The sequence below is a fragment of the Neopsephotus bourkii genome, unplaced genomic scaffold (assembly GCF_033783945.1).
Source record: "Neopsephotus bourkii isolate Nb327-2 ecotype Australia unplaced genomic scaffold, CSIRO-AGI_Nbou_v1 NB_1250, whole genome shotgun sequence".
NCBI lineage: Eukaryota > Metazoa > Chordata > Aves > Psittaciformes > Psittacidae > Neopsephotus > Neopsephotus bourkii.
The window spans coordinates 2679896-2705491 of record NW_026901735.1 but is presented as its reverse complement, the minus strand read 5'-3'; the positions used below and the strand labels follow the sequence as shown (position 1 = coordinate 2705491).

Sequence of the window (25596 nt, the reverse complement as noted above, 5' to 3'; positions counted from 1 at the left end):
TACCCCAGTTTACGGCGCTGCACACATTTGCTGCAGCACTTGCTTTTCCATCAGTGCTCTTTTCCTGGGTAGGACTTACATTGCTCTTGTAGAATGAGCTCTCACAGACAGTGCTGACTTTAACAAGGGAAATGCAGGTCACAGAGAGTTAATTCCTTTTCTGGGTTTGTTTGTATTTTCTTCTATCTAAACTTGTGCACTGAGGTACAGCAAACTCTTGACAGAGTTGGCTCAATCTGCGGCCCACCTCCGTGCTGCAGAAACCACCTCTTGGCTAGCATCCTGTCTGGCAGCTGAGCTCCCCATTCCAGTGCAAATCCCAAGCTTACTACCTTAAAATTACAGGAACAGGCTAATCAGGAATGACACGGGGACACAACATTTTCTGTACATCCGCTTTGAGCTGGGAATGCAATTCACTGTATGCTAAATGAAGTATAGGTGTGCGCCCAATCCTGCACTCATGGAATGATTGCAAAAATATGCTGCGTGTCTCAAATGTCACCAAAATATAACAGTGCACATTGAGAATAGTGATTTAACCTTTTAATATGGTGGCCTGTAAAAGGGATTGTCACTCAGGCTTTCTGCTGTCAGAAAGGACAGTACCCAAGGTTGTTGAAATGAAATGCCTGGGCAGTTCTGGCCAAAGCACTTGTGCCTGGCTAACTTCTGATAGTTCAGTGCATGTGCTTCTTAGCAAGTAAAATGTTATGTATTGAAATGTTCTTTTGAATAAAATTATGGATTTTTTCCTTAAAAACTTAAAACCCAAATTCAGAAAAGAGAAGCTATCTGCCTTTGTACAGCAGCCTGACTCCTCACTCCCACTACCCACTTAGGACAGTTCTAGACCTTCACTCATTTAATTTCCCATCTAATCTGACTGTATTCATTATCTGCATGATAATGTTCTCTTTTAATTATTCTCTCACAGCTAATTAAATTGATTTCTAAAGATTGCTTTTACTGGCTCTCAACTTTCACAGCACACAGTTTTTGACAGCTCATAATTCTCCATTTCTCTGCTCACCATTATAGCCCTTTTTTTGTACCCATTGCAGCTCAACTGCAGTGTTTTGAGCACAGTAAGCAAAAAGCATCTATAACATTACAAATTTTAACAACATGGCTCTTCAGGTACCTGATAAAATCAAATGCCAATGTTCTTACTGGTTAAGGGCCTTAGGTTGCAGCCCTTTGTGTAAAGAGCTGTGTGTGTTCCTGCTCATCATTAATGTATCCTTAGCTATTGGATTGCTGGGATGCGATGAAGTTTTTGCAACATCAGCAGGTACATGGGCTTGACATCTCCATAGGTTAAGCATCTGGAGTAGTATTTTTATAGTGATTGAAGCAAGTTGTTGTGATTAATGTTTTGTGTCATACAGTGAAGGAGATGAATGGGCTGTGTATAGCGTGTTTCCTTATCAGGTGGAAGCAGAACAAGTTCCTGGTACTGCTCAGCAGCCTCTTGCTGTCAGCAAAAGCACACTGAGGGGCTGTTGGGCCTGGTTAAGCAGCACCTTCTCGGTATTTTCAGGTTGTAAAGCCATTGGGTGTCTGGCACAACTGCTGAATGTATTCCCTTTCAAGTTGCCATGTTGATAATGGGATGTATATCATAAATCAGTTGCCAAGGGGTTGAGTGGGAATTGCCTTATTCGCTTTTATTTTTTAAGAAGACTTGTATGAAAGTGAGTTGTTCAGGTTCTTGTTAGATTAGGGGTGGGAGAAGGGACACTGATGCTGGGTTTCACGGGTCTCTGCTTGCTCCCGGCAGCGACAGTCCTGGTTTTGAGAATGATGTGAAATCTACCATATAAATCAGGTGAAAATCCTGCAGAAATATGCTGTTTCTTCCTGACTGAATGATGCAGTGGATTTCTAAAAGTTCCTAGGTTTAAAAGGGCCCTGGAGCTTTGAGAGCTTGAATCCCATTGTCTCTGTGCAAGCTTTTCCTTCTGAAAACAGTGTTTTGAATACCACTGAGTAACAGTCTGGCTCTAGAGGCATTCTGTGTCTCTTAAACACTCTAAGCGAGAAGAGCTATACCCATGTACCAGACTAACAATGAATACAAATCCATGGCCTGCTGGGGAAAGGAGATGTGAAAAAGCTGGATTCATGCTACAGCAATAAAATATGTGCTCCCCACCATACGCATTGGTGGGAGCAAGACAAGGGGTAGGTTATTATTAGCCATTATCTTTAAATAGGTTTTTATTGCCAGAGACAGTCTTGACTGTAGCATAAGCTTTAAAAAACAGAGTCTGGAAGTGCTTTGGAGATTTTCTTGGCCAATGGATCTGGACATCAGATTGTACTTCCTAGAAGGCATCTTTGAGATAAGTAATGGCAGAAAGAGTGTAATTTTCTTTTTCTCTTAAGTGTGTGTTCACTTAAATGCCAGCTCTGCCTGTTTAATGTTAAAGGGCTAGATTTTTAGGGCTGCATAGAAGAAAAAAAGCTTTCCTCTCACATTTTACAGCATTTCTTTCTCTGGATTTTCTCCACTGTACCTTTTTGGGAATACTGTGTATCAGTTTTAGGTTTAGAAGGATCCTAGGGGAGCTGGTTCCACAACTCTCTTTGAATTAGAGTATTAATTGTGCTTTGCTAAGGTGCATTTGTAAGTAGTTCTTGTGCTGGGTTTTTCCTAGGTAATAAAATAAATTAAGCAATTAACATTAGGTTAAGGTATATTTAATTTTATACAGCATTTACTACATGTGGTTTTCCCATGGCAGCTTTACTACCCAGCAGTATTGACGTCAGGACAAATGTGTTCTTCCTCCCTTAAACATCAATGTATTTTAAACTTTTTAATCCCACCACATTAAATTCACCTTTCAGTAACTGCTTAAGAATAATTACACATTGGAGTCTTTCTGGGTGCCAGAAGGGAGTGATTTCCTAGGCAACAGATTCTGGTGGCAAAACCAAGTACCATGAACTGTGGCTATGCTTTTAAGCCATACTTCATAATATTTAAAGCATAAATTCTGATGCATAAACCAGGCAAGTGATGGCATTTTCTGGCACTGAAACATTTGTAGGTAGTGTTACAAAATAGCTGAAATCTTTCAAGCCTCCTAACTGCAGCTTTGGAATTCAGGAATACTTAGCAAAAAGCTCATTAACTTTGGGATTTTCAGTGCTTTCCAGCATTCCAGTTGTACAAGAGAAGCGCTCTCAGCATTGTTTCTCCTTATCAAGTGGCAACAGAGCAATAGATTATACAATAGTTTATTACTCTTTAAAATTTACAAGCCACACACATATTCCATGCTGTCAGCAACAAGTTAGGTATCTTGCCAGAAAGCATAAATATATATATGCAGCAAATGTTAGTGTGGATAATGTACCATAAATCATGGAATCATAGACTTATTGAATGGTTTAGGTTGGAAGGAGCCTTAAAGATCATCTAATTCCAACCCCTCTGCCAAGGACAGGGACACAATAAGTTAATAATGAGTTAATGGAAGCTCTACTTATCAAAATGAAGTTAGAAAATATGTTTCTGTAATGCACTTATTTTCTTTCTACTTGCTTGGGGTTTTGTGACTGTTTCAGCTGTAAAATTCTTTTCAGATCTTGCAGTTGCTTGGAAATTACATCTTAAAGATTAAATGTAGAATTCTTTTAGATGGAAAATCCTCCAATACGAGGATTTCTTTGCATCTGCTTTGCAGGTAAAGTGCTTCATCTTTCTAACTGAGCTGTAAGAACTTGATAACAAAATGAAAGAGTGATGTGGACCAGGATTAATGGATTTTGCATCCGTGAACAAAGACACAGTAGTGAAAAAGCACAACTTTTTACCTTTTATTCTTTGGTTGCATTTTGAAAGCGTAGGAACTGGCTTGGATCTGAGACCCATGTGGTTTTACAGAGTTTGTTTATGCTGTTGCCACTGGAATTAATGTAATATCATAAATATGTTTAGGATTCCAGGGAGGGCACATTTCCTAATCCTCTGTGTACAATACAGATACTTTGACAGAAGCACAAGCATTGCAGTAATGCATTTTGGGACAGGTATCTGGCACCAGGAATAGCTCCACCGATAGCAGTGGAACTGTGCTGAATGTAAAATGGACATGGCAGGGGGGTTGGAACTTGATGATCTTAAGGTCCTTTCTGACCCTAACTATTCTACGATCCTATAATTCTGTTGTGGAAGTTGTATCTTCAGAGCTGCAGAGTATAAACTAACTGTGATAATGTAAGTTCAGCAGTCAGAACAGACCTGTGCTAACTAATATGGGAGCAGACCATACCAGTGACTCTTTTCCCATGTTCCAGAAACCTGATAGATGGGTTGGACCTCAGCCTCCTACCCTACAGGCAGACTCAAACCCTGTATCCCAACACTGGAAATGGATAAAAGAACCTGGGGTGACGAGACCACAAAGCAAACATGAGTAGAGGTTTTGGAGTATGGGCTGCATCATTCCCTTCAGCTGGAGCATCAGTCCTGCACTTCAGTGGTTATGTAGGCACATTTTGCTGCTGCTGCCTGCCTATATTGTGTGTGACTCAAACTATCAGAGCCCATAAATAGAAAACTTCCTCTAAAAGTAAAACAGTTTCTTTGGGGTTGTTGCTGTTTTACTGCCTCTTTTACAGAACACAGGAAGGTATTCAATTTTAGCAGCAGGATTTACTGTTTGAAGATAAATATCAGGTAAAGTTTACTTCTGAAAACATAAAGCAGCATGGCCTCAAGTGTTGAAGGAAAGAAATGTATATAAACTATGAATAAACATTGTGGGGTTTGCCTCTTCATGATGACTGCTACGAAGGTAGTGCTTTGCACTGCAAAAGGGCCCATGAGGACAAAGAACGCTGTGATCCAGTGGGTGATATCTAGAGCTGGTGGCAGAAGAGCAGGGTTTTCCTGGCTGTGCCACAGATGAGGTCACTGACATTATGTGCCATTTTGGGGTTTGCTTCATCCTTTGATCAAATCGACTAACTAGGCAGTTGGGCTCTGTCTTGAGAAGCTGGTAATGATTTGTGAGTCTTTGGTATGTATAGCATCTGTCACAGCAGGGCTGTGAACATAGATGGAGTACGTGCGCTACTACAAGACAACGACCATATGAGGAAGTTTCCCTTGTAATGTCCTATGTAATCATCTGCTCTAACAATATCCTTTAGGACTATGGCTTGCCTATAAATACATCTGGATTAAACACTGGGGAGGCAGAAAGAAGTGGTAAGCTAAAGGACAGTGTTGGCAGAAGAACACAGAGGTGTCAAGTGGCCTTGAATTAGTTTAGGGTAGAAATGAAGAGGTTGTAAAGAAGGTGAAAAAAAAGCAATTATTAAGATAGAGCTCGATTTGTTTATGAAAGGGATTGAATGCAGTGCCTGCTGCTGCAGAATCAAGTTTAAAGAACAGACAAGAATGTCCCTTAAAAGGGACTCAGGTCCCTTTTTTTTCAGTTTACTGGAACTGTCTTTGCAGAGCCATGCCTTCATTCTTTTCCACTTCTCTTTAACATTAATCTCTTCTTCAACTGGAGTAGTTTGTGAAAGGAAAATATTAGTCATGGTGAAGGCTTTTCCTAGGATTTTTCTCACCCATAGCATGCTCTCACTCTGCTCATCTCTTCCCATTATACTGCAGAACAGTCTTTTTGGCAAGTGCCTTAATAGCTTATGTAGAGAAGTATCACTTAAGAGGAAAAGAGTAGGTATTTTTAGATGTCTTTTAATGAAACTTGGCAATTGGAAGTAAGCCAGTATTTAATATCATTGTATCTCCCAGGATCACTCCAAGGCATTCTACAGAGCATGTTTTTCAGAGGTTTGAGAAGACAGTGACATATTCCAGTAGTGGCCCGCTTTCAGGTCTGTCAGAAAGAACTATAATATTACTGGGATTAATGGTATTTTATCTGTATGATTTAAAATCTTTCCCCTTATCTAGCTGTCTCACTGTCTTAGAAATCTGCCATGTTGTAAAGTGCTCGTTCCACTGGCAGCTAGGAACTAGTGTGGAAGGTGCTTTTGTAGTGTTTTTATAGATTTAATTGGATCTAAACTCTCTGTTATCTCGTTTCCTGTAAGGGATATCCTGTCAGAAACAATTTCTTCCTACATCTGTGCAGCAGAGTCAAGAGCAGCCAGAAATACTGCTTGTGTCTGTAAAACCCTGCGATGCCACAGACTTCTGTCCGCAGTAGTTTTTGTAGTTATGTGCAGTTTGGACTCAAAGTACTCAGAAATGCCAAGCTGGGAGACTCGGGTTTAGCTGTCTTTGCCTTTGCTTCATTGGTCCTGATGACCTGCCCTCACACCTCCTTATCCAGGATCATGCTGCAGACCTCAGCTGAAATTGCTCTTGCAGTGTCAGCTGATATCATCAAGATATAGGGGTTCATTGGGGGTTTTAGCAGTCAAGGCCCCACTCTTGGACAAGAACCTGGAAGACAGTAGCTGAGGCTTGCTACTATGAAGACTGCACCAAGCAAGCCAGCACTCTTGAGCAAAACTGAATTTGGATAGGGAGCTAAAAAGAAAAAGCAGAAAAGTAAATGCCTGCCAAGGAATAATAAGCTGCAGTCCCATGTGGTTCTCAGCTAACTTTAGATGTAGCATTACTTCACAGTCCAACTTGGAGATGATGCTGATCACCCTGCTTCGGTCTTGAGATTCAGGAAAGATTCCTTGCTTATCTACACCAGAGTGGGCTTCCCTCCCTGCTTAAAATCCCTAAGCTTTCAGGTTTGTATATATATGTGTGTGTGTATATATAGGTATATGTACACACACACACACACATATATATGTGTGCTAATGTTTTAGAAGCTCAATTTAAAGAGAGAGCTATGTGTGGCTGAAGTGGATGATAACCAGTAAGAAACTGCTTGATACTACATATAGGGATCTGGTTAAATGTGAACTGTAACACAGATGTGCTTGGTTCAAGATACTGGACACTTGTGTTTGTAAGCCATCATAGGCATGTGCTATATATATATATACACGTATACACAACACTTACTAGTGTAAGATGCTGGTTTTCAGTGGAACAGGTTCCAAGACTTATGCTCTTTAACACACCACCTCAGCTTACCAGAACCTCTGATGTGTGGCCATGCTGTTACAGTAGACATTTTTAAGGCTGCTGTTGAGATATAGGTGATCAATATTCATTAAAAGAAATGTGTTCTGAACATTCAAATTTTGAGGAAAAGAAAATGTTGAGTGTTTAAAATCTTCCATATTTGTATGTTTTACTGTTTTCTAGCACTACTAGAGAAAATTACACGGATTTCATAGGCTGTAGCCCCTGTGGGTTAGAGCCCTTTCTTCTTGGGTGTTTGAAAAGGGCTGAAAACCCCTGTGACTGCTGATGAACTAAGTAGGATGCTCAACATTGCGCAGTGACTTTCAGATCATGTTAAAATGGATGGCTCATGCCAACAGATACAAGTGAGATTTGGCAGCTATTGTCTCTTCTCTGGTGACACTCCATTTTCTTTCCTCTTTTGAGATGGCAGCGTCCTTGGAATGCTCCCAGCGTTTTCATTCTGATTGAAAATGCTCTTTATCATAAAAGTATGAGGTTTGCTGTTCGCTGTGGCTTGCCTAAAAGCCTGTAGGAAATCTTTCCTTCCTGAACTGTCTCAAGCTGCAGTACCTCTTCTGAAAACCAGTCAGAAAAATGGGTTTCCATTTGCAGACATTTTCTTGGGGAGGAAAAAAAAAAGAAACCAAAGGCAATGTTGGTTTTCTCTGTGCACTTGTACAGATGATAAAATGGATACGATAGCTTCATTAGAATGACAAGCATTTCTGATTCAAGTGAACTAAGTTCTGCTTTATTTGGTTGATGAGCCTTCCTTTGCAGGATATTCTGGATCTCAGTGTCCTCAGGCGTGTGATATTTCCGCATGGATTAACTGATACTGAGCGAGCTCTTTTCTGTATGCCACTTAAGCACAACATGTTTACCTTCCCATGTTTTCCTCTCTGACTGCTTGTCGTTCAGTAAGCATTTATTTCTGATACTGTATAGGAGTTGCTGTTCTCTGATTGTATTCAGATTTCCCTGTGTCCTATTACAATATACCCACTCAAGGGTAGAGCAGTGAATCTCGCTCTATTCCTTTCTTACTGAGTTTTCTGTTCCTTTTTCAAGAACATGTTGCCAAAGAAAGCATGGTTTGGTTTGTGGCCAGGTAACTGTCTAATTACAGAAAGTAGCTGAGCCAGTATAACTGAGGGCAGAATTGGATCCATTATGTTTTCCTTTAAGTTTAGAACTCTGAATGAGACTGGAACACAACAGGTTTGATTTAAAGGATTTAAGCAATGAGACGACCAATAAAATCCATTGCAAGACTGTTTTCCTAGTGCAATTAATTGTAGCACTGCCAAGCTTTTTCAGACACTCACCCCAAGTTTTCTGCTGGACTGTTTTCTGTTACCTGCCTTTGGCCGCTGTAACTGTTCTGCCTCATCCTTATCATTTACACTTGAATAATTACTGCCACTTAGGCTTCACATGTTTGCTCTTTCTTTAGAATGTATTGTGACATACATTACTGGTCATACACTTCTCTAAATAATCTTCTGTATACAGACACATTTCTGATCATACATAGTCAAAAACTCAAGCTGTGAGATGGGGAGCAGTGTCACTGATCCTATTAAGATCCTTGATGTTATCAGTAGTTAAGTAAGTTAAGCGTAGCTTGTGTCCATTAAATCTGTAGAGCTGCTTGTGTGGCTAGGTTTAGTTATGGATACGTGTGTTGCTGTATTTGATGCCAGGCATATTTACCTCTTTCATCAGTGACTTGATAGTAAAATGTCCTGCCAATCAATTACATTTTTCCCAACCATCTTTTTGATGCAGACACATACAAATGCATCGTTGCTCTCTGCATCTTGTCTGCTTTTCAGGGTGATGGATTTCTAGGCATCTTCTTTCCAACTGAGCTCTGTGTTTGGGGTGTTTCTTTGCTTGAATGGTTAGCTCCCTACCTTGAATTATTATTTGTGTGTTCTCATTTGATTTCCATCCCATTTACCTGGTTCATAACAGTTCCTAGAGAGCTGTCTGTTCTTTAAACCCTGTGTTGTGGATTCTACTATAGATTATTAAAGACTGTATGAAACCAGTGTGGCAGCCTTGGGACTTCTTCCATGCAGTTCAGCTTTCAAATTCAAAGAAACTGATCTTGCAGTCTTGACCCCAGTTTATTTCTATCTGTGCTTTCTGCACATTAGTTTTTCCAATAAGGAAAAATTCGGATTTAGAAGCTCTATTCAATGCTTCACCAATATTCAGATCAGTGATTCAGATGCGTTGCCTTTCCTTTACTTAGTTATTAATTTGGTAAAACTGTCTGACTGGTATTCATTTTTCCCCTTGCTGATCATTGAGAAATTACTAAAATGGAGGAGTTACTGATGAGTTCTGCTTGTGGGTGTAAATGAAGGTTGGTGTGTAGGTAGTTTGAAGTAGCTGCAGATCCTGACCTGAGGCCTGAAGGTTGTTTCTGTCCACGGTGTTTTGGGTCTTTTTAATAGAGCAGCACTGATGCGTATTAAGAGGATGCTGCCTGGGCTGTGCAGGCCTGTCCTGCCTCCATTCATAAAACTCAATACACGCAGAAATTCCAGTTAAACCATAGCAATATACTAATAGCACACGTGTCTGGAAAGACAAACCGGTTTCAGCATCGCTTCCAAAATCACTTGGATGCAAATGCTGCAAGTGTCATGAGAGTGGCTCTGGCACATCATGTCCCACACAGTGTGAATTTTATGTAAATTCATCCTTGTGAACTTCTCTGCTGGCTCACAAAGCTGGAAAGCATAGAGTAGCTAATGTGTGCCTAATGTCTAGAGACACACTGGGGGTACATGCATCCCACTCTACACTGTGCATGGAAATTTCAATACCTAATGAGCTGTACATCGCAGTGCTGGTTTGTGAAATAGAATTCCCAATGGGGCATATTGCACAGCTCTCTCACAGGGTTCTAAAGTATCTGCTTTACTTGGCAGATTTTAATCTTTGAGTTGAAAGGACTGCTCAGTTGCATGGGATTACAGTGAATGTGATTAATGTTACAGATTGCGTTGGAATAGGCCTGATTTCAGTGTCAGGCAAAACACTAATGTAATTCTACATCGCTAACTGGGAGATACAAAGAGCCAATTAATTGTCTCTTTCCCTTTGTGTGTGTGTGTTTGTTTTCTTTTTCACGTTAATAACGTCTCTTGGCACATTTGTGCCTTCTAGTTACATTACAAGTGAATGGATAACAGCATGGGTGTTAACAAATGGAAGGCTCTATGAAGTTTGCAAATACATGGAAAGAAATGTTTAAGATCTTTGCAGCCAAACCTGTTGACTGCTTACAAGCAAATACACATTTTTATTGTCACACAAAACATCCACGTAGTTTAAGAGATAAGCTGATGTTAAAGTTGCAAGACTAAAGTGCACATTGGAATGTGAAGTGGTCTGTTCTGCTGTCAGGTGTTGCCTCTCATGTTTTGTGTCCTGCTCTGTCCCAGCACATTGCCCAAAGGACTCCTGGGGACAGGCTAGGCAGATGCCAGGGAAAATGAAGTAGCAGTCAATACATGCATATAGCTTATCTGCTGAAACAGGAGTGATGAAGTTCAGATCAAGGGATTGGCTGTTCTTTCATATTTGCTCCAGCCAGCTGCGCTGCAGGGTTTCTGACCTTTACCCTGGGCCTCTGCAGAGGGCACTGAACTGGTGAAGGAGCTTCTTTTAGAAGCTCAGCCCCGCTTTGAACCCTGACGTCTCTTATCTTGGCCTTGGCACAGTGCTGCGGGTGTTGAGTGAGCAGGGGCTTGTTTACATCCTCAAGTTGATGAGCTGGCAAGCTCCCGGGGACCCAGGAGCACTTCCACATCTAGAACAATATGCTGGTACACTGGAGGGGCTGGGAAAGCAGGAGCTTGTCGAGTTACCTGTGTCTCATTAAGCAGCAGGAGAAGGATTGTTGTGTCAAAAGGAGCCTATGCTTTTGGCAGCTCTGGAAGAACTGCACAAGAACAGTTTTATGTGAGGCAATTATCTGTGTTAGTGCTTGCACAGGGATGTGCATAGTGCCCTCGTGCTGCACAAGTTCTGTCGCAGACCCTGATGGGAAAAATATGCTTAGGTTCTGTAGATTTGGTCGAAGAGGATTAGAAAGAGCCCTGTGATAACCAGTAAGGCTTCAGATAGTGGAGTCTCTGAGAAGCATATTCACAGAGTACAGTCTTTCCTATCAACCAGTTCAACTGACTGCCTGGTATTCCTGTTGTGTGGCAAATTAGTGACCACCATCTCCCAGGAAAGGGGAGATCCCAGCTACCAAACTGCAGAAGAAAACGTTTGGATTAATGAATATTGAGGGTTCACTTCCTTGCTCCTATGGATGTTGTGAATTTTCAATAGGTTCTTTGCCAGCAGTATGCCACCTGCCTGAAGCAGCTTTCAAGAAAGGATTTTGGTTGATGGAAATGACTTGTTTTCTTTTAGAGCTGGCAAATGTTGACCACAAAGGAGACGTCTTCCTTAAAGGCAGAGTAGCAGTTACATTTCTATGTGCTTTTCTTTAAACTGCCATCCAGGAACATTTATTCCTTTCATCCAGTGTAATAGATCTTGAAAGGTATGGGATGATGTAGCTGTAGCTAATAAGGAGCTTGTAACTACTTTTGAGCAATCAGGTGGAGCCAGGGATGCAGAAAATGATCAAGTTGCTGCACAAACACTTCCAATGTTTCATGAAATGAGGCTGATCACAGCCTGGGAAACTCAATAGAATTTCTCAGCATCCCTCTTATGTGTATTAGCCTTCTAGTAGGAAATAACTTCTCCTTCCTACCAAATTTTAGTGAAAAAAAAAATAACAGATTTGGTTAACTTCACTTGATGGGCAATCTGGTGGTGGTTCTTTGATGTCTGCATGAATTTCACCACCTTGCAGGTCATATGGAGCAACCATTCAAGCTGTCCTGGGGAACCACTTACTAAGAAGCTGCTTCAAGCTTTGCTGCAGGTGAAAGGCTGAATGCTGGGGACATTTGTGGAGTCTCCTAGATGAGCTTCCTTATCTTTCTGTAATAAAGGATGATGTTTGGAGGCAGCAGGTGGGAGAATCACTGACAAACTCTGCCAGGCAACTGGCACATGAAGTTGAGCTTCCAGGTTAAGCATGGGGGAGAGAGGGGATTGTGTGCACACTACAAAAGGACTGCTGGCATGTGCAGGTGGAGTGCAAGTAGACCTTAAATCCATACCACAGGAAAGTAGTGCAGGGGTAAAGCTAGAACTGGATTTGGGTAGGTCTGTATGTGTTTGGATTAGATTTATGTTGTGGAATGATGCCATGGGAACTTCATCATGTGAATAACAGTTTGCATGGGCAAGCAGGGTTTTCTGACTGCAAGGATGCTTTCCATGCATTTCATACCTAGAAGGTAAGAGGTAAAATGTTCAAAAGATAAGGAAAAGTCAAGGTCCCTTTCTTTCAGAACCTTCTTTCCCATTCCAAGGCCAGGTTGGACACAGGGGCTTGGAGCAACCTGCTGTAGTGGAAGGTGTCCCTGCCAGTGATAGGGAGTTGGAACTGGATGAGTTTTAAGGTTCTTTCCAACCCAAACCATTCTGTAATTCTGTGTCTTTGGAGAATGAATTTTGGAGGTATGTTGATATATAAATATGGAGGAAGGCATGTAATGGCATCTCCAGGCTCTCCAGTGCCTCTAGCTCTTATAAGTTTTTAATACAGATTCGGTTTTAGATCACATAAAGGTTTATATAATTTATACACAAGTGTTCAGCTACACTGCTGGGAACGCTTGTGATTAAGAATACATGAGACACTTTTGTATTTTTCCTCAATACTTGCTCTTACATTTTGCAGACCTCCACTGCACCATGAAAACATTAAAATCGATCTGTTATTTATTTGCCTTGCACGAAAATTCACTCAGCCACTTCTGCGTGCTCTGACGATCAAATGTCCCGCAGCTAACATTCATCACAGGTTTCTTTAGTGGGGCCAGAGGAGAAAACATACCCACATTGATCATCAAACACAACGTCCGAGCATCTTCCATTCAGTGTAGGAGCGGGGTGGGTTTGACAGACTTTGCAAGTCATCCACCTGCGGCACGGCTGCTTCTTGGTGAGATGCACTGAGACAGCGCCTGTCCTGGGAGCAGGGTGGATTTGCACTCAGTTGGAAATGGAACAATTGATTAGAATATCCCTGTAATGTTCCCTTTCAGGCTGTACCTCTCTTGTTTTCTGGGCTGTGTGGGCCCGGGCATAGGGGCTACAGGGCCTCTGTGGGGAGAGGCCGTGGCTGGTGCTGCCACCCTACCACAGGCCCAGCCCCTCGGCCACCATGGCAGCACCCCAGGGAATGTGGGCTTAAAGAAGGGCAAAATGATGCTGGCAGCAAGGAGTGGGGGAACAAGTGTGAGGAGTGGCCCTGTGAGCCCAAAGAGGAGAGGAGGAGGAAGAGAAGTGGCCCTGTGAGCCCCAAGAGGCTGCAGCCTGGGGCCAGCCATTGCCTTGTTAACAGAAAACATTCCAGTGTCACTGCTGTGGGAGTTAAGTGTTGAACGTTTAAATAGACCAGACACCACAGGAAGAAGGAGGCATTTTAGTGTTTGTGCTGTTGAAGTGTTTTGCTAAAGCACTACAAAGTGACCTCATAGGGAAATTCTAATTAATCAGATAAATTAGAGGCGAGATATTAGAGGGTAAGGGAAATGTATTCTTGTGCTTGTAACCTCCAAACCCGAGAGGAAAGAATCTTCACTGAGTGCTGTAGCTGTTGACACAGCTTCTGTTATGGTTACATCTGTGTTTGCTCTTCTCGGTCTGGCTTTGCCAATATAGCTAAAAGAGAGTCATCTGGAGTCTCATCTTTCTTTGCACTGTGCTTAGAATTACTTAGTAAGGTCTTGAACCAGGCGTTATTGAAGGTGATGGTAGCATTTCAACAAACACTAGTGAGCTTCGTTCGGGTCTACCTCTGTACTTGTAAGTGACATCAGATTGGTTTAGCGTGGCAGTGATGAATAAAAAAGACAAGTTAATTCCCTCATTTTAAGTGTGTGAAGCACACTGGTTGTTTAGCAAGTTTCATCAAACACGTGGTGTTCAGATGATTTTAAAGCACTGTGTACAAGACAATGGGAATCTGTCATGTCCCTTTGTCTTTGCCTGGCCTGTTTCTTTTCTCTCTAACTTTTTCTATCTAATCATGTAGATCATAGATCATAGAAAAGATCATAGAATAGTTAGGGTTGGAAAGGACCTTAAGACCATCCAGTTCCAACCCCCCTGCCATGGGCAGGAACACCTCACACTAAACCATGGCACCAAAGCTTCGTCCAGCCTGACCTTGAACACTGCCAGGGATGAAGCATTCACATCTTCCTTGGGCAGCCCATTCCAATGCCTCACCACCCTCACAGTAAAGAACTTCTTCCTTATATCCAATCTAAACTTTCCCTGTTCAAGTTTGAACCCATTAGCCCTTGTCCTGTCACTACAGTCCCTAATGAAGAGTCCCTCCCCAGCATCCCTATAGGCCCCCTTCAGATACTGGAAGGCTGCTATGAGGTCTCCAAGCAGCCTTCTCTTCTCCAGGCTGAACAGCCCCAACTTTCTCAGCCTATCTTCATACAGGAGGTGTTCCAGTCCCCTGATGATCCTCGTGGCCTCCTCTGGACTTGTTCCAACAGTTCCATGTCCTTTTTATGTTGAGGACACCAGAACTGCACACAGTACTCCAGGTGAGGCCTCACAAGAGCAGAGTAGAGGGGCAGGATCACCTCCTTCAACCCGCTGGTCACACTCCTTTTGATGCAGCCCGGGATACCGTTGGCTTTCTGGGCTGCAAGTGCACACTGACACCAGCTCATGTTCATTTTCTCATCAGCCAACACCCCCAAGTCCTTCTCCGCAGGGCTGCTCTGAATCTCTTCTCTGCCCAGCCTGTAGCTGTGCCTGGGATTGCTTCAACCCAGGTGTAGGACCTTGCACTTGGCTTTGTTAAACTTCATGAGGTTGGCATTAGCCCACCTCACAAGCGTGTCAAGGTCCCTCTGGATGGCATTCCTTCCCTCCAGCGTATCAACCGAACCACACAGCTTGGGTTGGTATATCATTAAATCGTCTTAATATATGTGCGAAGATAGAAGGTGACAGCTGTAATGGAAAGAACTGATCACAAATTACTTTTTTTCTTGGCAATGTCTGTGGTAAATCTGTAATATGCTTAAGGAAACAGAGACCATTCTCACCAATAAATCAAGGCTATTTCATTTTGGATGACTGTCCACCGAGGATCGGCCTCGCTGCAGTTGGCCTCAGAATATCGTTGACATTGGTCACAAGCAATATACTCTTTAATATCCAGGATACAAAGTCCCTTTGACATCTGCCATCTCCATTCCACAGTCAAACACTCACTGGTGCAATATCGGCTGTAATTGAACTTGCAAATTGCTTTGCATTTTGAAATGCTGACTGCTTAATTATGATGGGAAAAATAGCATTCTACAGCCGCGAGCTCGGTAACTTTGTACCTCAGAAGCTATGTAATTATACATGTGAATAATACTTGCTGTGATGTATGTTAATACCAGTGCAATATGCAGAAGGACCACTCTGCAGATGTGGTCTTACTTCAGTGTGGAAAGGAGCAGAAGCAGAATAGACCACAAGATAGAGAGAAGGGAGGAAGTGCTGGCCCAGGCCTTGCTTCTTTTTATCCAAAAGGTGTTCAAGGTAGAATTGTGGAATGGTTTGGGTTGGAAGGGACCTCAGATCTCATCCAGTTCCCACTCCCTGCCATGGGCAGGGACACCTTCCACTATAGCAGGTTGTTCCATGCCCCATCCAACTTGGCCTTGAACACTGTCAGGGATGAGGCAGCTACAGCTTCTCTGGGCACCCTGTACCAGTGCCTCACCATCCTTATAGTGAATAAATTCACCCAAACAAGATTCAAGAGGTTGTACAGTTCAACTCTCAGCTCAACCCACAGGTTCTCCATGGGGTATTGCCCAGTCAGTTTATCCTTAGCTTCAGGTCTTCATCTGAAAAACAGGGACTGCAACTGCAAGGGCCCTGTTTTTCAGGTGTACTCTGGTGGTTAAATACAGAGATTGCTTTGAGGTGTTTGAATACCATGCTACATGAATCAACCTCAGTATCTGTATAACAAAATGGAAGCCTTTCTTTCCAAACACTGTGATTATGATGCCACATTTTTTTGGGGAATTGTGTTTATGAAAACTACTGTGTTTCATTTCAGCCTGGAGCAGCAGTGACAATGCAACTTTAAAACTTGTAGTCTGGCTGAAAGGGGCACATTTAAGACAACACAGAGATATGACTCTCATCCATAGGTGACTCTGGATGAGCTGCCTCAAACATCAAAAGCTATAAATCACTGTAATGTGACATAGCTTTGCTGCTTCCCTGTGTAGCAGCTATCCCATTTGGATCTTACCCTTTTTATCCTGTAGGATGTTGCTAGTGTGGTTTGAATGTACACCACAGACCGTATCTGTAGCCCAGTGAACTTGGCGCAGAGTCTTTCTCTTAAATGGATTTTAGCTCAAGGTAACTCTGTGATAGTACCTGATGTTGTTCGCATTCATAACGTCTCTCTCATAGGTTCACACAGCAGATAGGTTGTTCAGAAAGTTTCACTTTCATGGAGAACCTCAGTGTTGAGTTTCTTCCTGATTTCCTTCATCAGACATCTTTTCTTGTGCAAAGGGAAGTGTGTCGGCCTCTGTCTGTGGCTGTTATTACTCTGTAAGAAACCAGCTGTGGAGCCTGACAAGATTACACTTAGATTACAGTCTTAAAATAGTGGATGGACTTGATGGTTTTCCTTCCAACCATCATACCATTGTTGTCATAAGAATGAATGATAATTGCATTGCTCTGTATTGTCACTGCGTTCCTGTGGTATGAATAGGTTCATTTAGTACCACCATGTTGGGTTGTTATGAAAATGAGACATCTGAACTTAAGGCTGTTACATCTTTTCCTCTTTGATTAAGAGCCAAATCCTAGGGTCCAAGCACAGTTTTTAAGCAAATGTTGTATTTGCATCCTGTGGTTACAAGCTTTACAAAAATGCTATTACCTTTTCATAAGGTAGGAAAATATCACTGGAATGGGTTGCCCAAGGAGGTTGTGAATGCTCCATCCCTGGCAGTGTTTAAGGCCAGGTTGGACGAGGCCTTGGGTGATATGGTTTAGAGCGAGGTGTCCCTGCCCATGGCAGGGGGGTTGGAACTTGATGATCTTAAGGGCATTTCCAACCCTAACTATTCTATGATTCTATGATCTGCAAGTTTACATGATTTTAGGATTAAAATGGATTGACCCTAAAAGGAGATAGGAGCAGAGTAAGCAGTAGATCTGATTTCTTCCATTATTCAATGCCAAAGTCAGTTGACATTTTATAGCGATACTATGCTGAATAGTTTGGGCTGGGGACAAGAGGTAAGAAATTCTCATTTTTGAGAGTCAGATGCTTCAAGATTCTTCAGAGAATTGGAAGATCTGTTTTACTGCAGGTAGTAACTGAGTTAACTAAACCTATGTGGTTGAGAATATATACACATGAAATCTAGACAAAAATACCAGGCAAAGAAGAATGCCTCAGATCCATTCCGTTAAGCCTTACTCCTCAAATCCACTGGATTATTTCTTTTCTTAGTCTAAATGTACCAGTTGACACCCTAAAATCAACTTTATGCAGGAGGCTTGACAGGGAAATTCATCCTGATGTAATAAGCACAGCTCCATTGAGATGAACGGAGGATAGGACTCAGCTTTCTAATTTGCCAGCAGCATATGAAATGATCATTTACATTGGCACTCCAGTGAGATATGAATTGAAAGGCAAATATATTACAAAGCAAAGCTTAGTTCCCACTCAAAAGGTGGTTCGTTTAGTTTGCTTTGCTTTGCTTGCATTCATATACCCATTGACTCACATTCAGAGGAGGTCAAAGTTACCTGTTCCTTTGCTCGGTGCTCTGTTTGCTGGTGTCTGGGTTTCCTCTGGAAACAAGCTTTCTTTTTCCCTAGAAGACTCCTTTCCTTGATAGGCTTTGGTTTATTTTCTCTGTTCTTGTAGCCCTCTCTGATTCCCCACTGCCCTCGATTATCTGTAGACACGGATTATGAAATTAATTATCTTTGGTATAGGTAAAGGGATGTGGAACGAATAGGGCTGAAAATGAGGTAAGAGTAATAAAACAATAAAAGGAATAACTAGATGAAGGGCAGTCTGACGATGATGGGATCTTTCACACACACCCTTGTGCAAGTCTATGTTGAACATAGTGTCTGTGAGTTACAAAATCCATACTTGAAGTTAATTGGTGCTTTCCCTGGATCTGTGTTTCTCTCAGGACAGATATCAGTGGATGGATTTATGCGATACCTGAGTGGAGAAGAAAACGGCGTTGTTCCACCTGAGAAACTGGATTTAAATGAAGATATGTCTCAACCACTGTCACACTATTTCATCAATTCCTCACACAACACCTACCTCACAGGTACAGTGTTAAGAGAGATCTGATTTCTTATCTTAGAAAAATTCATAGCATATTTGCAGTGATACCATAAAATGAACTAAAAGCATCAGCAGTGATCAATCATGGAGCTTAGTTTTCAGGGGAGCAAGGGTAGCACATGATTGTTGTTCTAGCTGCTACACACATACATTAAATACACTTTCATTACACTTTTTATATAGGTGGATAGCAGTTGTGTTATGTAAAGGTCTGGTCTGAAACCCAGTGAAGTCTGTGGAAAGTTTCCCTCAACTTAGATAGGATTCTAGATTATGGTCCTTTTTTGGGAGGAGAGGGAGCAATGCACTTTTTATGACAACTATGGAAAACCAAACAACTGTGCAAAGCAGAATATGGGAAACATCTCTGTAGCTAATATATTTGCCCCTAAACATTAAATCTGACAGTTTGTTGAGCTCCATGAAATCTCTTTGATTCAGAGATTAAGAGAGGTCCCAACATGGCACATAGCTTTCTGACAGTCCCTTTGTATCTGCAAGGAATGGAAATCTGGTCTTTGACTATCTAATGGCTGAGCTGAAATTTGTAGGTGCTGTCGTGTTTAAAAAGGCTGAGAACCCAGAAGCTCCCATTAATTTGAATGAATGAGTCTCAGCTGCATTGTTTGCACAGCAAAGTCAGCAATGTCCTAAGATTCCAAACACCTAAGACAGTTGAGGAATGCAACTTTAGGCACTCGTTTTCCAGTCTAAGATGTGAGAAAATAATTGTAAATTCACTATTTTAGTTTAGTTTATGTAGGAACAAACATGTTTGAGAAGCAGACGTGCACAGGGAGTTCTTTCCTATTTGGTTTGGTGTTTGCCTTGTCTTGGCATGTTTGCTAATGATTTAACATTATGGTAAAAAGAAGAAGTAAGGCTACAGCGTGTGCTAAAAACATGGCTTATGGATAACGTGAGCTTTTAACGTTATTAACTTGCCTTAACTGACCCAAGGTCTTTAGAATGCCAGCATGCCAAAACCTAAACAAAACCATGCAGTGGTGATGCCCAACTTAAACAGACCACTTGGTCTGTGTTTGTTATAGCACTTTCCACAGCACCTTCTAGTGCTTTCATAAGTGAATGAGCTGTCATTGTTTCCATTAGACACCATTTTTTAGAGGTTTATGTCTTGACTGTGAAATATGTTTTGTGCTAAAAACTTGTCATATAAGGATTTGGTTTGACAGCTATTTTGTTTCTGTAAATTAAAAGGAGTGAAAACGAGTGTGGCCACTTTGAAGTTATGATTCCAATATACAGAAATTTATACTTGTTGGAACAGTGCAGATATGTCCAAAGGAAAAACAATGCTTAATAATGATATTTTGCAGGCCTCTTACCTCCAGGATGGACTTTGTTCTGTCAGGGAGGATTAGGGCCCACTGAAGGCAAATGCTGCAGCTTTTCTGGAAGAAGACAGTAAAGCTGTTGAACTAATGTGGGAAGCATAGGCCCACAGGGAGGACAGACGATGCAGTTTAAAGTTGGTCTGAAGAGATAAAACTGCTCTCCCCTCTACCAGCATGAATTTATAGCTAGTACCATACCACCGATTTTTGATCAGGGCTGATCAGCACAGTCATGTTCTAAAGGTCTAGAAGCACAGAAGCCAAAAAACCCCAGTGAATTAAGGATGGGAATTCACAATTAATCCAGCCTAATCTAAGTATTTTAACTGCACCACAAGTGACATACTGAATCACTGCAGAAGAAGGAAAGTTACTTTGAAACTATTCACTTTCAATTGTATGTGAAAGTCTGCAAATCATCTTGGATTGCATCTGCAATTCTCTCTGCCTGCATTTGTAACTCATTAGCTACATTTAGAAGTATGATCTTCAGTCTCAATTTAACATAACATTCCTGGGTTAGTAAGTTGGAGAGAGTAAATCAGGGTAAACTCAGGGAATAGTACAAAATAAGTTGCAATCTCTTCCAAATTCCATTTCAGAGTGTATATTTTCACATTTACAGGCACAAAACACATGTCCTTCTCTTTTAGTGGTTCATTTTGTTCAGTAACTGCGTGGCAGCTGGCCGACAATGGGATTAATGATTTGATTTTGATCTGCGTCTTACTAAAGCTGACACCCTTAGCTTTTGCTTTGAGGCTAGACCAGATACAGCAGTCACGTTGCCATTTGCTTTCTTCCAGCAAGGACTTAGCAAAATGAGTAAAATGAATAGTGGCAGACTATTCTTTTTCCCAAGGTTTCAAACGGGCTAGTGAAGTGCTCATGGCTTCGGAAGGGAAGCTTCAGTAGCACCTCTGCCCTCCCTGGACATGTGAAATAGCATGTAGTCGTGTCATAATTATGAGGACAATAAGAAATCCATTCAGTCTATCAATACTTTATGATTACTGTGCTTAATGCCCTACCAATTATCTCCCTCTTTGTTAGTTTTCAAACCCAGAAAAAGCATGCACCAAGAAGCATTATAACGTAAAAAGAAACATGTGCACACTGAATGTATTTTTAATTATGCCGATCATTTTCCTAGCCTTTGGTAGAAACCCTTGGCAGTACATCAAGTCCTGATTATTTATTTAGAAGTGTTACTGCTTTCTTTTTCTTAGGGAAATGTAATTTTGAAGAGTGAAGGTAAAACTCCATGAAGGAAGAAGTGATTTATAGCAAAATGTCATCTTTTGGAAACTTTGTTTTACCCTCTCTCATCTTTGTTCTCACTGCTGTCACATTCATTGATTTACTGCTTTGAACCCGTAATGTGCAACCCTGCATTGTTTCTGGTTTCTCCCCAGTCTCACCTCAGGTTACTGCTGTTGTCACAGTGGGGAGTGACTCTGCAGCTTTTCTCTCAGCAGCACCCAAAGTCAAAGACAAATGATAATGTATCATTATCAGAGTTGCACGCTTTGGTGGCTGTGAACGTCTGTGAACATGACGGTGTATGTGAAATGCAAAATATGAAAATCACAAGCCTTTGACATGTGTTTTGTCGTTGGCTAAAAGGATAAACTATAGCAGCAGTAGGTTGCAGAGTGATCAGTCTAGTGCGCATAGCCAATGTGGAGCTGTCCCATTCACCTTCAGCATCTGCTTCCCTCCTTACAGCCCAGTACTTTCAGTTGTTTCTGGGAAAGTGTCTCATGAGGGGCATGTGCTCTTCTTTATTGCTGCTGTGGCCTCTCCTTTACTGTCGTCCAGCTTTTCTGGTCTCAGCAATCCCTCACTTGTAACTGTTGCTGCACTCAGCGCTTCCTTGAAATCTTCCTCACCTTCAAAGCCTCCAAAACAGTTTCTTCACAGCTTCACAGAATCACAGAATGGTTGCAATTGGCAGGGACCTTAAAGCTCATCCATGTCCAATCCCCTGCCATGGGCAGGGACACCTTCAAAGTTGCTCCAAGCCCCTGTGTCCAACCTGGCCTTGAACACTGCCAGGGATGGGGCAGCCACAGCTTCTCTGGGCACCCTGTGCCAGCGCCTCAGCACCCTCACAGTAAAGAACTTCCTAATGCCTAATCTGAATCTCTCCTCTGTCAGTTTAAAGCCATTCCCCCTTGTCCTGTCACTACAGGCCCTTGTAAAAAGTCCCTCTTCAGCCCCTTTATGTATTGGAAGGCTGCTGCAGGGTCTCCCTGGAGCCTTCTGTTCTCCAGGAATACAATTGGCTTTCCGGGCTGCAAGCGCACACTGCTGGGTCATGGAGATCTTGTCATGTTTTCACATGACTGCTAAAGTTTTGACAGCTGAGTGTTCATACTGATACTGTTAAACCCCAGTTTATCTTTTTTGTTGTCTTAAGGGGTACCTGCCCTCCCTTACCAGCCTCACCAATGCCAGTTCTGGCTTTCTAAAGCCCTATTATAGGTGAGGAATTTTTACTTCTAAAAGTGACTGGAAACCTCATAAAAGAGAGAAAGAAAAAAGCCAAATGTATATATTATATCCTTAAGGCAACATTTACTATTCAAATACACATCAGCAACTGACACCAAGATTTCTAGAGGCAGCTTGCATCCAGTAGCAGCAGAGGTGAACATAAAGAGTTTAAAAATGCCTTGTTTGATGTGATGGGAGATAACAGGACTTTCAAGAAGGAGAAGAAAGGTCAAGATCATGGAAGTGTTTTGTTTCCTTTAAGTCACATTTTAGTCACTACTGCTTAGTGCGGTTTCAAGATCTTCTGTTCCTTCTCTGATTTACCTCTTTAGGCCAACGGCTCGAAGGACATTGAGATGAGGGATATGTTATTTGAAGTATCTTGAAATGAGGAATACATTATTTTCTAAGCCTCTTTCTAAAGGGAGGGTAAAACTGTGTTAAGGATCAGGAAACCTCTCTGACTCCAATAGTAGCATTTGAAGATGTTCAAATAGCTGAAGTCATAAGACAAAGATGCAGAGAGCCAGCAGCAGGGGACAGGCTCTGTAGATAGGTCCCTGCAGGGCGCACTCCCTCACTGCAGTGGTAGAGATTGGGCTGGTGATGCAGTGTCCTTCTGAAGTGGATCCCACAGCTGGGGCAAGGGTTACCCCATGCACCCCTTGCCAGATAATGTCCATCCCACAGCCCGGCTGCAGCGTTGGAGCTGCTGCGGCTCTGTGATGGGTTGAGCAGGATTGCAGACCCAGAGGCTGGCCAGCTCCAGCCCTCCTGGCATACGCAGGTGTTGCATCTTCTGCTTGGGTGGGCCTGAATCAATACTGACAGCAAGTGTATTCCTGCTGCTGGCTGGAGCGAGCCTGACTGCACGTCCTGCTTTGGTCCAGTGTGAAGTGTTAAAAATAGCAGCCATAGGGTGAGACTTAGGTACAGGCAGTAGCAGAACGTGTCACAGCGTGGGGTCTAATTCTCTTGTTCTGTGCATGGCAAAATGGCTCAGAAGGGAAAGAAATTCAGATAAATGTACTGTGTCTAAAACCGATTCAGCCGCCAGCACCTTCTGGTGCTGCTGGGGTCAAGAGCCAGACTCCTGCAGTCTGGGGCTCTTGAGTTTGCACACTGCAAACTACAGCCTGTGATCCGGAGCACTGACTGGGTTTCCAGGACTTGCCTCAAGAAAGGAGGTTTAGCAGCTTGTGTTTGTGCATGGCAAAGGGAGCATGCTGGCCTTCCTGCTGTGGTGCCATAGGTGGGCCAGGGAGCAGAAGCAGCCTGTGTTCTAGAGTAGTGAAGAGTGAGGTGACCCCACATACATGCGTCCAATTATCCCCCAGATTTGGGACGATGCTTATCTTAGAATGGTAACTAAATTTCAGTTCCATGTATTGCAAATAACTTTCACTTGGAAAAACAGTGGTGAATGAACCCCCCACAAGGATGCAGTTGCTGAGAAATGAACAGCTTGAAGTTACAGAGATGTGTAACTGAACTGTATGGAGAAACATGGATCATGTCCTCCGCTTCTGTCAGTCAGCATAGGCTCATTTTGCTTAGGCACAGAATCATAGAATAGTTAGGGTTAGAAAGGACCTTAAGGTCCTTCAGTTCCAACCCCCCTGCCATGAGCAGGGACACCTCACACTAAACCATCTCACCCAAGGCTTCATCCAACTTGGCCTTGAACACTGCTGGGGATGGAGCATTCACAACCTCCCTGGGCAACCCATTCCAGTGCCTCACCACATGATTTGAAGCAAGTTTTTGCCAAAATCTGGTTTTCCTTATCCGTTGTAGGGCGATGGGATACAGCTATGGCATTACTGTAGATGCTGTATGTATTACACAAGGGAAGCCATAATGCTTTCAATTTCTAGTAGTATAAAATTGTGTTGTAATCAGGATATGAAAACTACCATACTGGAAGGATTCCCTTTGGTGTCTGTGTTAGCCCATTTTAGAATGCATCTATTTAAGGGCTGGTTTGGAAAAGATACAAATAGAGACTCAAACCAGAAACTGATAAATGATATGTGCAGAAAACCATTTGAGGGAACGTTCCTGATATTCTGTATTTCAGAACAAATAAACTCTTGAGACTATTAAAACATTTGCTAGCATTTTGCACTGTGACTGGGAGCCTTTCTGAAGATTGAACCTTTTGGAGGTTGAATATCCTCTTATCCATAGCAGGAATCCTTCCAAAACGTCTGAGCCTTATTAATAAGCTAGTGTGGAGAAGTGTCATATGGCAAGTGAGGCGTGTCATGACTTACTTAAGCACTTCTGAAGGTTAAGCATCTTGTAGTCTGAAACACTTAGCCATAATAACGGCCAGCAGTCTCTCAGGGAGTACAGTGGGGTTTGTTAATCATAAACCAGTTTGTTAATCCAAATTCAATATGCTGTGAGGGAAAAGAACAACAATCTGAAAACAGGTTTTAAACTGAATGTAGTTTTTAGGCAGAAGAGTTTAGCAGATCCATATAATGAGAGCAAAATGTTCACAAGCAGATGTGTAGGGATGAACACACAGAAATTAGTGCTGTTGCACCCTGATCCATGCTCATGCTTGTTTGCATCCTGCAAAGAGCCACTGCATACCGAAACTGCACCAACATGGCTTTTGGGTGAGTAGAGATCATCTGTCATAATCAAAGGGGAAACCGGGAAAAGGTAAGTAGAAATGAAAAGGCAGGTTGTCACTTTGCTGACTGCAGTTGGCTTTTCAGAACTTTCCAGAACTGACCAAATTATTCCGTTATTAACATATATTTCCCATCGGTTCCACTAGGATCTGAGGAATCTTTTGGGATTTTAATAGGAGTAATGTTAATGCCTTGTGGAGTATTTAGGGTTGCTCTGGCTCATGTGTCAGACACAATCAGTGAACAGGAATTTTCAGTCAGAAAGGGTTTTCTGTTACAGTTGTTAGTGAAAGGTAAAAGCAGAGAAAGCAGGCAATGCGAGTTAGTGAAGCAAAACCCAAAATGTGCAATTCCCAGAGTAAAAACCTAACCCCAGAGGAGGTAAAATGAGGATTGGTCTGCATTATATTATATACTAATTTGAATAAATGATTTACATATCCCCCGTCAGCAAAGAATCTT

The 25596-nt window shown here is 42.2% G+C and overlaps 1 protein-coding gene across 4 annotated transcripts in view; it reads left to right on the top strand.

Annotated features, from left to right (window-relative positions):
- PLCB1 (phospholipase C beta 1) overlaps positions 1–25596 on the top strand; it is a 400808-nt gene that overhangs the window by 263835 nt on the left and 111377 nt on the right. For all 4 annotated transcript variants that reach the window (XM_061364798.1, XM_061364801.1, XM_061364800.1 and 1 more), the window contains one exon: positions 18466–18612. In XM_061364798.1, coding sequence (XP_061220782.1) covers positions 18466–18612 — 147 coding nt within the window. The remainder of the gene's footprint in view (positions 1–18465; positions 18613–25596) is intronic.